The 11,597-nt window shown below is 40.8% G+C and overlaps 1 protein-coding gene across 1 annotated transcript in view; it reads right to left on the bottom strand.

Moving 5' to 3' along the window:
- Positions 1 to 8,273, bottom strand: part of LOC138665902 (alpha-2-macroglobulin-like protein 1) — a 134,014-nt gene extending 125,741 nt beyond the window's left edge. Inside the window, exons 1-4 of the mRNA XM_069753855.1 lie at positions 8,043 to 8,273; positions 5,405 to 5,588; positions 3,152 to 3,311; positions 1,211 to 1,263 (exon numbers count right to left, since the gene is read on the bottom strand). Of these exons, the coding sequence (XP_069609956.1) occupies positions 1,211 to 1,263; positions 3,152 to 3,311; positions 5,405 to 5,588; positions 8,043 to 8,110 (465 nt within the window). The 5' untranslated portion in view covers positions 8,111 to 8,273. The remainder of the gene's footprint in view (positions 1 to 1,210; positions 1,264 to 3,151; positions 3,312 to 5,404; positions 5,589 to 8,042) is intronic.
- Between the last annotated feature and the right edge of the window lie 3,324 nt (positions 8,274 to 11,597).

Consider the following 11,597-nt stretch of genomic DNA (forward strand, 5'->3'; position numbering starts at 1 on the left):
GGTTTGCCAAGTTTAGTCCCATTAATGCTTTTGCAGGGACTCCTAGTTTTTAAGTTTACAAAAATGATTTAATTATAAAAAATAAAAAAAGGTGTCAAATGAGACTTGGAATTTATAACCCGTCACGGCTTTGGTGGTGAGCAGGCTCGGCCTTGGTGGCCAGCCTCAAGGACGTTGTAATGGTAACATCAATCAGGGGCGGGCACAGTGGTTAAGCACAGAAGTGAAGATAATAGGGTCATTGGTGCCCTGAAAGTTTACTGGCTCCGCTTGAAGGGCAAGCCAGTGCGTGCCGCCCCTTTATGGCTGTCTGTCCTGGTGCTGTATGTCAGACAGCTGGGGATATTGCAGTACTTGTGAATCCCAATGTACTAGCACTCCACCTGACTCCTACTGTGATTATTTAATCCTGTGATTTGAATAAAAGCTGTGGCCATTTTGACAACAAAAATAATGTGTTTTGTGTATTTATTTTAGTACCTAGGTTTACAGTAGTTATGGTGGTTTTAAGAAGGAGTGGAGTCCATCCCATATCCAAAAGTCATGCCTGTTTCAGCTATGGTCTGGGACAGCAGGTCTTCTTGGTGTAGCCATGAGGCTAATTGCATCATTCCAGCCAATGGTTTTGCATGTCCCCGCCTCCTTAACCAATGATTGACAGGAATGACTTATCTGGAATGAGAACTGTCTGGAGAGAATGGTAAGGCAAGATATTGCTGTCAATAACTAGTATGGGAGGCGGGGACATGCAAAACAAGTGGATGCAACAGTGATATGAGCCTTGTGGCCATACTAAGGGTGCACTGAGCATCCTAATTAGCATATTTAATTAAGCTTTTGATTACTCAAAAAGAAGCAATGATTAGGACAATGAAGGTGCAATTTTCATGTTAACTATATCCCCTACAAATCTCGTTGCATAGCTTATACTGGCTTTCCTGATCTTTCTCTGTAGATAGTGCTTGCTTTAGGCAAGCCAATGCTGTCAGTCACCAGTGAAAGAGGCGGTGCATGCAGAACCAGGGGGCGTAATGGAGCACCGAGCCTCTTGGCCTCACCAAGGGTGCACCAAATACCCTAATTAGCATATCTGATTAAACAACAGTTTCTGCAAAACTGAGGCAGTGCTTAGAACACTAAAATGTGCAATTTTTCTAGGAAGCAAATTGACAATGAACAGTAATTATTAAATAAAGCAAAACATTCTCACCTTTTTATTTACAGCTTTTAAATCATCGTCCAGGGTTATCACATGAAATTTCACTGTAAAAAGTGCATATAAGACATTACAAGTTTTGTCATATTGATTCAGCCAATATATTTACATTTATTTTGTGCTCCAAAAGTTTTGTGCTCTTCAATAGACATTAGGCTCTCAACCGTTTCCACTAAATCAAGCATCCCGAACTGTAAAGAGAATCTGTCCACAGGTCAAAAGTGACCAGTTTTTCCTCTTATTTTATTCCCGCTGAGTATTCAATTTCTTGTGTTTTGTTATTTAAATTCACCATACGGTTCTAGAGATACGAGTATTTCTCACCTCCTGACGAAGCCTAGAAGCACACGCGCAGTATGCTTTGCCCAACTGCGGGCAAAGCCGAAAAGCATTAGTGCGCATGCGCTATGTCCCGGAAGTATTTAGCTGTGAAGTATTTAGCATGCGCACTAATGCTTTTCAGCTTTGCCCGCAGTTGGGCAAAGCATACTGCGCGTGCGCAAGGCAAGATTGCTTTGCACACGCGTGAACTACGGAGGAAACAGACTCATATTTAAGATAATATTGCGGCCAGCGGGAAAGGAAGGGGTGCATGAAAGGAGAGAAAACACCGCCCATCGGACTGGACAGAGAGCCCGCCAAATTCAGGTGACAGAGTCCCTTCAATAGGGTAAATATACAGAGCAAGGTAAAGACATGCCCCTGAGAATCCTGTGAGCTATCTCACCTTAGTAAAAAAAAAACTATTGAAAGTAGCAGCAAATATAATGTCCCATATCTCTGGAACGGTATGATGGATTTTAATTGATCAAAAAATGGCATACTCAAAGGAGCAGCGGGAATAAAAAAAAAATGGCCACTTTTGATTTGGTGATGGGTCCTCTGGTTCACTCGCGTGCCAAAGCATCATCCACTGAGGTCTAGGCTCTGACACAATAATAGACCCCAGATGAAACAAATCTTAAAAAGCCCACAAGAAGAAATTCTATGTGAAGTTCATCCAGGCTTGGACTGGCCCACATGAGAACAGGAGAATCCTCTGGTGGGCCACCACTTTCTTATATGAGCAGTACTTGGCACTATGTACTTGAATCTCTATGTACAGACAATGGCAGCATCATATTAATTTAATAATCTACCCAGCTCAAGTTGTGATTGACGATAATGTCACATTTGCATTTATCTGAAATGTTGGGCTCTGGAGTTGGCTACTGGTGGGCCGTTGATATCCCAGTCCAACACTGAACTCATCAGTTTTTATTTCTTTTTATTTCTAAGTTCTGTGTGTACAATGAAATAGAAATGTTTATGACACAATTAAAAATGGTCATGTTAAAATTCTTAAACATCGGCAGGGCCTATACAATAGTTTCCTCTGGAAAGGCCCACAAGACCTTAGTTTGACCCACTGCTTTTTGATTAGTGACTCGTAAGATGATGATGAGCTTCCTTGACACTGGGTTGCAAACTTTGGCCGAAACGTCTGCTAATACATCACGTTTATTATATTTGTAGGATGAAGTTTGGGATGTTGTGGAAGAATAAGGTGTCAGTTATTTTACACGATGAAGTTAAAGGAAATCTGTTACCATCAAGGTTTTGCCATCTATTCTGAGAACAGAGTGATGTGTCACTTACCAGGATGCTTGCTCTAGTTTTGATAACATCACTCTTTATGAAAATAATTTGTATTAGTCTATGCCTGATGAAGAGACCGGAGTAGTCTCGAAAGCTTGCAATTTGTTACCATCTTTTCAGCTAGCCATTAAAAGGTATCAACCACTGAGGACTCTCAATTCTAAATATTTTTCTATCTACTGGCTAACATGGTTCAAAGATATATATCTTTCCTGTATGGAAATTTCTGTGGAATTAAAGGTGCTATATAAATGAGTAAAATAATATATTTGCTTTTCCTTTCCATGAATCACTTACCTGTATCACCTGGCTTGTAGGTTGTCTTATCACTGTGAATGATGCATGGAATACCTCTGTCATGAATCATTATCTTTTTGCTCTCATTCACATTGAGGTTTTCTCCATGCGCAGATACATGTAGGTCATGGAAATTATGACCTCTTGCTAATTTTGGGACCTGATAAAAAAAAATAAAAGCATATTTTTTTTATTATATTTGCCTTGTGAAACCCGACCACCCACAACTTTAAGGTATATTCCATTTTAGTCTCTTTGTTCTGTCTGTATCATAAAAAAATGTATTTTATTTTCCAATGTAATTCCATGTGGGTTCCTTACAGCTTTATTCTTTCTGCTAGCAATTGTTCAATAGGAACCATCATTGTTCACTGCCCATGTCATGAGATGGACTCAACATTGCGCAACGTTTTACACCGCTGTGTCCATCACATGTCCATGACTGATTTTTTAGCCCCTGCGATCTTTTTATGTAAAGTACTTCAATTTGCAAGGGTATTATGAAAAGGTATCGTGACCCATTTAAAGAGGTTGTCCGGTACAAAACTACAAGTCTGCAGTGACTGTAGACTTGTGAATCTTCACATTGTGCACACTGCGAGCTGTGAGGATTCTACTGTGCTAGGGCCGGGTGACCGCACGTATGGATATGTACACTCCTGGCCACATTCTGATTAAATGGATACGACCTCATTTATTGCAAGTGCATAAAGCGAGACCGGAAACAGTCTAGTCAGAATGTGGCTGGGAGTGTGCATATCGCATACATGTGGTCATATAACAACTCATTCCCGGCGCCAGCACTCGAGAATCCTTATAGCTCGCAGTACACATGACGTGAGGATTCACAAGTTTGCAGTAACATAGAGTGACAGCAGACTTCTAGTTTAGGACCATACAGCTCCTTTAAGCATTGGCAAAGAACTCTAAGGTGACAATATTTGAATTCTTTATATTGTGGTGTAAATCATTCCCTTTAAGATGGATGACGCAAAGCTTCTTTTTCATGAGATATGTTAGTAAGGGCGGTCACAAAGTGTAGGCAGGGGCAGGCACATGCCTACAGTGCCATTATACCTCAGGTGTTCATTCTTCAGGAGCTCACTACTCCCCGGTCTCCCAGCTTCCTGCTTGCATTGGGGAGTCCTTTTAATCAGTATAATGGCGCTAACCTGACAGTGTCTGTAGTTTACTGAGCAAAATCCTGCTGACAGGTTCTCTTTAAGAAGATGAGTCAACCATACATCAAATCATGGACTCTAATAAAGCCCAGCTGGACTTCATAGGAAGACCAACATGGAAGCCAACGGGTTGGTCCATTACTTTTATATTGACTGGTGGGGGTCTGACACCTGGTACCGCCACTGATCAGCTTTCTCAGTGCAGGCAGTGGCCAGACTTATGGCCAGGACCGTGTGTCTTAAATGCTGTTAATGATTGATAGCTTTAGTTCAGGGGTGAACAGTAGCAATCAGAACTAGCTCTGAATACTGCAGTCCAAGGCAGATGTATAATACAGCCGGCATCTGTCTTCCATGGAGCAGGCTCAGCACTTGAGCCTGCTCCAAATAGCCAAACCAGCTTTTTTGATGTAACGGTACATCACGGACCTTGAAGGGGTCAATACAGCTTGTTTTAAGTGCTACAACATGGGTATACATTTGTATGTAGTGGTAAAAGCAAGGCAGCAACATTTTGCTGAAAAATACAAAGTAAAACTATACATAAAAATGTAGATAAAACAACAAGCATGATACTAATATGTGTCTCAGTTTTTGTGCATGGTTGTACTAATCCCCAATGTATTTGCTGTCCAGCTTTCGGGACTTTCCCAGGAAAGCAGTGATTGTGGTCAAAAGCATGGACATAAGTGTGTGGTGTCTCACCGAAATGCAGAATAGTTGGAGAGAGGGGGTGACACATTTTGTACCTTTTGCTTTAGGGGCTAAGAGAGCTTCATCTGTCCTGGTGGCAGCTTTATATTAATGATAATGGATAGGATGCTTAAACTTTGGATGCATATAATACAATGTTAAAGCAGCCGAGGTATTGGACAGTACAACATACACTACATGTCAGTCAATCAATATGATCCTCAGGTTCAGACATCACAAATTTTCTTTCCTGACATGTCAATGGGAAATTTTTGAATGACCTGTATTTTTTTTTAGCTACTGTATGTTTGGAAAACTTTTACATAGTATGTACTGTACATTCTGTCAACTTTGGCTAGTTTTAGAAATGTATACTGACCTGGAAGGCGAAGCACTCAGAATGCTGATAGTCATCTATTCTATGCTTCAGTAGAACAACATTTTCGTTATTTGTCTCCAGTTCTAGATTGATGTCTACTGCTCCCTTATAATCGAGGAAGGTCACACAGAGTTTCTGCTCAGTCCCCGCCATAAAGCTATTCTTAGTTGCAATCACATAATGGCTGTAAGGGAAGAAAATAAATTGTCAATATATCAGAAAACAAGTAGAATGATGAGACAGGTGTATTTATTGCTAAAGTTAATAGCTGGAAAGTGTAGCATTATTAACTATAAATAAATACAAAATATAGAAAATGCCACCAAATATCCAACTAATTCCTCCCCTTGTCTTCTCATGTTCATTGATTTTATTTTAAACACATATTCTCATTAAAATTTGTAAAATATTTGTGGTAAAAAAAAATAAAATAATGGAAATAAAGAATTAAAGGGAACCTGTCACCAGGTTTTTGCCACCTAATTAATAGCAGCATGACGTATAGAGACAGAGACCAATCAAACAAATAAAGCTGCACACTGTAGCGCCATATTTTTCATATTTTGAGTGCAGTAATGCAATTACATTTTCATATTTCATATTTGCATGCTATGGCGCTACAGAGTGCTGCTTTATTTGTTTGATTATATATGAGTTGGGGACTCTATATAAGCACCGGTTCAGACCTAGTTTATCTTTGGAAGTGATGGTCAGTTTTTTTTAATTTGTATTCATTAGCCTTCTGACTGAGCACTCCGCCCTTTAGCCTCAGGCGTTTTTAATCACAGCAGGACCCTACCCCTCCACAGAGTTATAGATTTCAGTCGAAGGCCAGGGTCAGACTAGCGTATGGCATCGGACGCGATATGCTAATGACCCTTGGCTCCTGGGCTGCTGCGAGCGGGAGCCGAGTGTCTTGCGTCTGTGCTCTGAGCCTCTTCCACAGAGAGGATCGAAGTGCGGCTGCAGAGGAGGCGGAGAAATTAATTTCTCCATCTCCTCCATTGCCGGGGTCAGCGTATAATGCACCGCACTCGGATGATATCCGAGTGATGTGCGTTGTCTCACTCGCACCCATAGGCCTATATGGGTGCGAGTGAGCCGAGACTCAGCCGAGTGTCGGTGACAATCGCAGAATGCTGAGATTTCACTCACACATTGAAAACAGCAGAGAATAAAAATGGTGATGGGAGCTGCCCCATAGATTAATAGCGATCCAAGTGCTATGCAATGTTTTATCGCATAGCACTCATCCGTATTCATCGCTAGTGTGACCCCGACCTAAGAGAGGATTCACATTAGGCTCCCATACAGATGAAGACTTTAGTCTAAGAGGATTGGCATTAGGTTATGTCCTAGAAAAGAGAATCGCCTTAACGTGGCTTCCAGGTACACATGAATTGGCCAATTTATGCGCTAAGCATTCTCAATTTTTCATATTTCCAGTGCAGTAATGCAATTCACTTTTCATATTTCATATGACTCTAGGTAAGCACCTGTTCAGAACTAGTTTATGTTTGGGTGTGACGGTCAGTTTTTTGAAATTTGTAGAGACAGAGACTCTGATGCCAGCAATGTCACTTTCTGGGCTGTTTTCTGTAGTTTCAATAAAATGACTAATATCAGCAGGAGATTATCACTAGAAGACTATTAATCCTGCTGCCTTGTAGTCCTCCATATTCAGGAGCTCAGTATAACCCGCCCCAACCACTGAATGGCAGCTTTCTGTCTATGCACAGTGTACACAGAAAACTGTCAATCAGTGGTGTGGGCTGGTTATACAGAGCTCAGAATTTGAGAACTGGCAGATCTACAGATATCCGCTCCATAAAAAGTAACAAAAATCTTCTTTGATCAATATGTTTCACATTTTTTTGCTGTATTTTCCCCTTCTTTTAATGCATTTTATGTGCAGATTCGAAGCAGGAAATTTTTGAATCCATTTTGTTAGTACAGAGTGTACAGTGTAGTACAGAGTAGCATTTTATTCTGCAGTGTAAAACAATTTTTTAAATACTTATTTTTTTCACCTGTGTTTTTTCCCAGTTTTTAGGCTCCCTATAGAAGCCTATAGAGAAAAATACCACCAAAATTTCAGTTAAACAGCGTCTTTAGACACACAGTAGGTAGCAGTTTTCATGTAATCACATCAACTCTGCTTGAAAAGTTAAATGAAACAGTTTTTCTGCACAAAAAAATGCAACATTTACCCTACAAAGGAACATATTCAAGTTTAAAAAGCTTTAAACATGACACTTTATCTGCCAAGACATTTGTAGACAGCACTGTTTTGACAATAGTACTGATGATGCTGATTTTTTTGATAACCGCTCAACTGTGTCATTTATTTTTAAACATATTAAACAGCGATACATTTACAGACTATCCATTGATATGGGGCACTAAGGACAACATTTTATTCCTCTGGTGTAGAGCTGTTTCGCACACTTTTCCATGACTATGTATCAACTGAAACTCTTGAAGGAGCAGCATTCGAGAGTGACTTACAACATATCATCTATGAATAACTTTTCTGCCCTCAATCTAGTAATTTCAGATAAAACATAAATGTGATATTTTGCACACAATGTGAAAAAATAGTAACTTGTGTTACAAATAATCATAATATAAATCTTACGGTTCTGGTGATGACGCCCAGGTTGAGCGGAAGATTGCCAGGCAGACGGATAGCAAAAGAAGCCACATGTTGGATCACACGTCACCTTCACTGGGTCTCCGAAATATTCTCTCTCTTATAATGAGAGATGAAGGAGGAGCATCTATCACTCTCTGCCCAAGCCTATAGCAGTTTCTTCCCAAATCCATCTCTGCCCCTGTGTGGAGACATGTGGGGGCAATAAACTTATGTGGGAGAATTTTGGCTTATTAGCAAGATTTCAGCATTAACCTGTGACCTCTTATCTCCCATGGAGTTTGTGCTCATGGAAAGAATCCAGTGTAAATAACAATGCCACATATTACGTAAAATGTACCTGTCCAGGGTCTCTTGGCTGCGACATTGGATAAAAAACTATTAACAACCGACCTCGAATTATACAACACATGTGCATGACTACTTCTAAATTTTGAATCTCAATCTAAACTTGAATGTAAACTGAAGACACAAAAGAGAATAGTAAAACCAAAAACACTCAGTTTGAAAAAATGTTGCAGTAATCCGCAAGTGCTAGTAAAAGATGTAAAAAACAGGGTATTTGGTTGATACGTTTTTTGCAAAAAATGTATACTAAGCTGCTCTACCAATCTTCACGGTATACCCTTATCAGAGCAGTCCTAACTAATGTATGCAATCCCTATCTGATGTATTTAAAAACCTGATCATCTGTATATAACCTGTGTGAACAGGGTTCAGAGAGGAAAAATCCATGTGTGCATACAGGGTAGAACAGCTATTGTGCAGATAGCCCAAGAGGAGTGGTGGAACTCCCCAGTCTTGTAGACACAAGAGAACAATTATGGATTACTGCAACATTTTTTCAAACTGAGTGTTTTTGGTTTTACTATTCTCTTTTGTGTCTTCAGGTTTCTTGGTGGTGTGTGAACATGATCATACAGACTTGTTCACTGTGCAAGTAGCCCATGTGTTCCTGTTTCCATAATTGTTCTCTTGTGTCTACAAGACTGGGGAGTTCCACCACTCCTCTTGGGCTATCTGCACAATAGCTGTTCTACCCTGATATGAACCTAGTTCATGTCTGTTGGAATAATGCTTATTCTTGTATAAATTCAACAACAATCTCAGTCACAATTTCAAAATAACAAGGAAAAAGATGTAGAAGTTTGGTTGGGTTCTTCAACCACCGAAGAAGCAACATAATAATCAGGTGAATTTGAAGTCAGGAGATCATACAAGGGCATACCAGCTAAGCGTCTATCCAATTTTGTCAAAATATTACCTGAGTCAGAACCACAGTCATGGGGTGACATTCAACAACTACCTGTCCATGAAAAACTGAAGTGGATTAATGAGGAAATGAAGTCCCTTCATCAACTTAAATCTAGGAAACTCACTAGACTACCATATTGCAAGAAAGCAATCAAAAGTGACTTGGTTTTTAAGGCCAAGCATGACTCTGAAGGCAGGGTTCATAGATTTAAAGTGAGATTAGTCGTAAAAGGATATTCTCAGAAATATGGTGAAGATTATTATTATGCGACATCTTCTCCAGTTTCTAAGCAGACCACATTCAGGACTCTAATGGCTAAAGCTGCTGTACATAAGATGTTTGTAAGACTTTTAAACATCAAAATTACCTTTTTAAATGGTGACATTGATGAGGACTTGTACTTAACTCAATCTGAGGGTTGTATTAAAGAGGATGCAGACAATCTTGTTTGCAAACTACAAAAACCTCTTTTTGGTCTTAAGTAGAGTTGAGCGACTTTTACTTTTTTCAGATCGAGTCGGGTTTCGTGAAACCCGACTTTGTCAAAAGTCGGGTCAGGTGAAATCGGCTGATTATTGCGAAAAGTCGGGGACCGACTGAAACACGAAACCCAATGCAAGTCACTGGGGAATCAAAGTTGGCAGTGAGTGGAGGACAGGAAAACACCTACAGTGCCCATTTTAATGCCAAAAACATCAATTCTTATTACTTAAGCTTGTCAATCTTAATTTACTTTATAATAATAGTTAGGCATTGAAAACTGGGGGTCATTTGGCTAAAGTTGTGGGGGGTAGGGCTGGTTCAAGATTTTCGTGGGCCCAGGAAACGCGGAATAAATCACGGCGGTGGAGCAAGGAGAGGTAAGTATTTCAACTTTGCAAGTGCTGTGATCCTGAGCAAGCAGGGGGGCCTACTCGTTGGCACTGGCACAGGGCCCCTCATAGTACGGCGGTGTGTTTGACGGCAGGTGGCGCCTCCCACTGGCAGAGACACTTTTGCGTACTATGAGGGGGCCCTGTGTCAGTGAAGTCGCCAACAAGTATGCTCCCCCACCTGATGAAGGAACCTGCACTTTCATCTGCACCTTCCTCTTTGTCCCCGTGTAAGGTGGTATAGTATGCGGGAAGGGGAACTTGACTTTCAGCAAGGTCAGATTCTGGCTGTGTAGAGTGCAAGGAGAATGTAGTGGTCTGGGTCAATGTACCAGCAGACTCATCTAGCAGTGGCTGGGCAATGGGCAGGATGAGGAGGAAACACAGATATAGGCCCAAATAATAAAGTAGGCTAAATGCAGTTCAAAATTGGTAACAGGACTAAACAGGCGGCATTGCTTTGTTCAGTAGAGGAAAACTGTAATGAGTGGCAGACACAGTTAGTAGGCCCAAATAATAAAGTAGGCTAAATGCAGTTCAAAATTGGTAACATGACTAAACAGGTGGCACAGCTAGGTACAGGGGTGGGCTCCTCTGCTGAGTAGCAGACAAATGGTAAAGGTATTAAATAGCAACATCACATAAATCTCCAATGTATATATCTCTGTTGCTGGATAATGGATACAATTATAACCCAGTCGTTAAGAACCTGATGCTAAAGGAGGTGTGGAAACCACAAGAAAAACGACCAATACTAGGTAAATCACATATGTAAATAATCTTTATTAGCAAAATGCAAAAAATTACGACCATAAAAGCGTAATAATCCTTGGACAACAATAGTACACAGGGAAACAATGGTGACGGTCACCACAACAAGTCGTCACTGTACAAAAAGACGTGCAGACCAAATACCGCAGGCTACCATATAATAAGGACACGCACATGTAGGTGAACGCACACATAAAGAATGTTAGCTGGAAAATAATGTGCACTTGCGGTGTAAATCAATTAATATGCAGTAGGATGCCTGTGCTGCAAAAATGCACTAGAATATACCACAGTGGGTTAGTATCCTAAAGCACCACATCACGCAAGGCCACAGTGTGCCAGCTTACTAGCAAGGCGGCAACAAAATTGTGTGTGTAAAGATTACTACTCCCCATGTTTGTGCCGCTCCCCCATGGTCAAACACGACCATCTATCCCATAACATAAATATAGCTGCCAGAAGTACAACAGGGCAAAATGGCCACGAGCACGGCTATAAGTTACCTGTAAAGGGGGGGCCCGGCGGACGTGTGCACCGGACCCAGCTACATTCTAAGCCCCCCCTTTACAGGTAACTTATAGCCGTGCTCGTGGCCATTTTGCCCTGTTGTACTTCTGGCAGCTATATTTATGTTATGGGATA

The sequence above is a fragment of the Ranitomeya imitator genome, chromosome 2, assembly GCF_032444005.1.
Source record: "Ranitomeya imitator isolate aRanImi1 chromosome 2, aRanImi1.pri, whole genome shotgun sequence".
Lineage (NCBI taxonomy): Eukaryota > Metazoa > Chordata > Amphibia > Anura > Dendrobatidae > Ranitomeya > Ranitomeya imitator.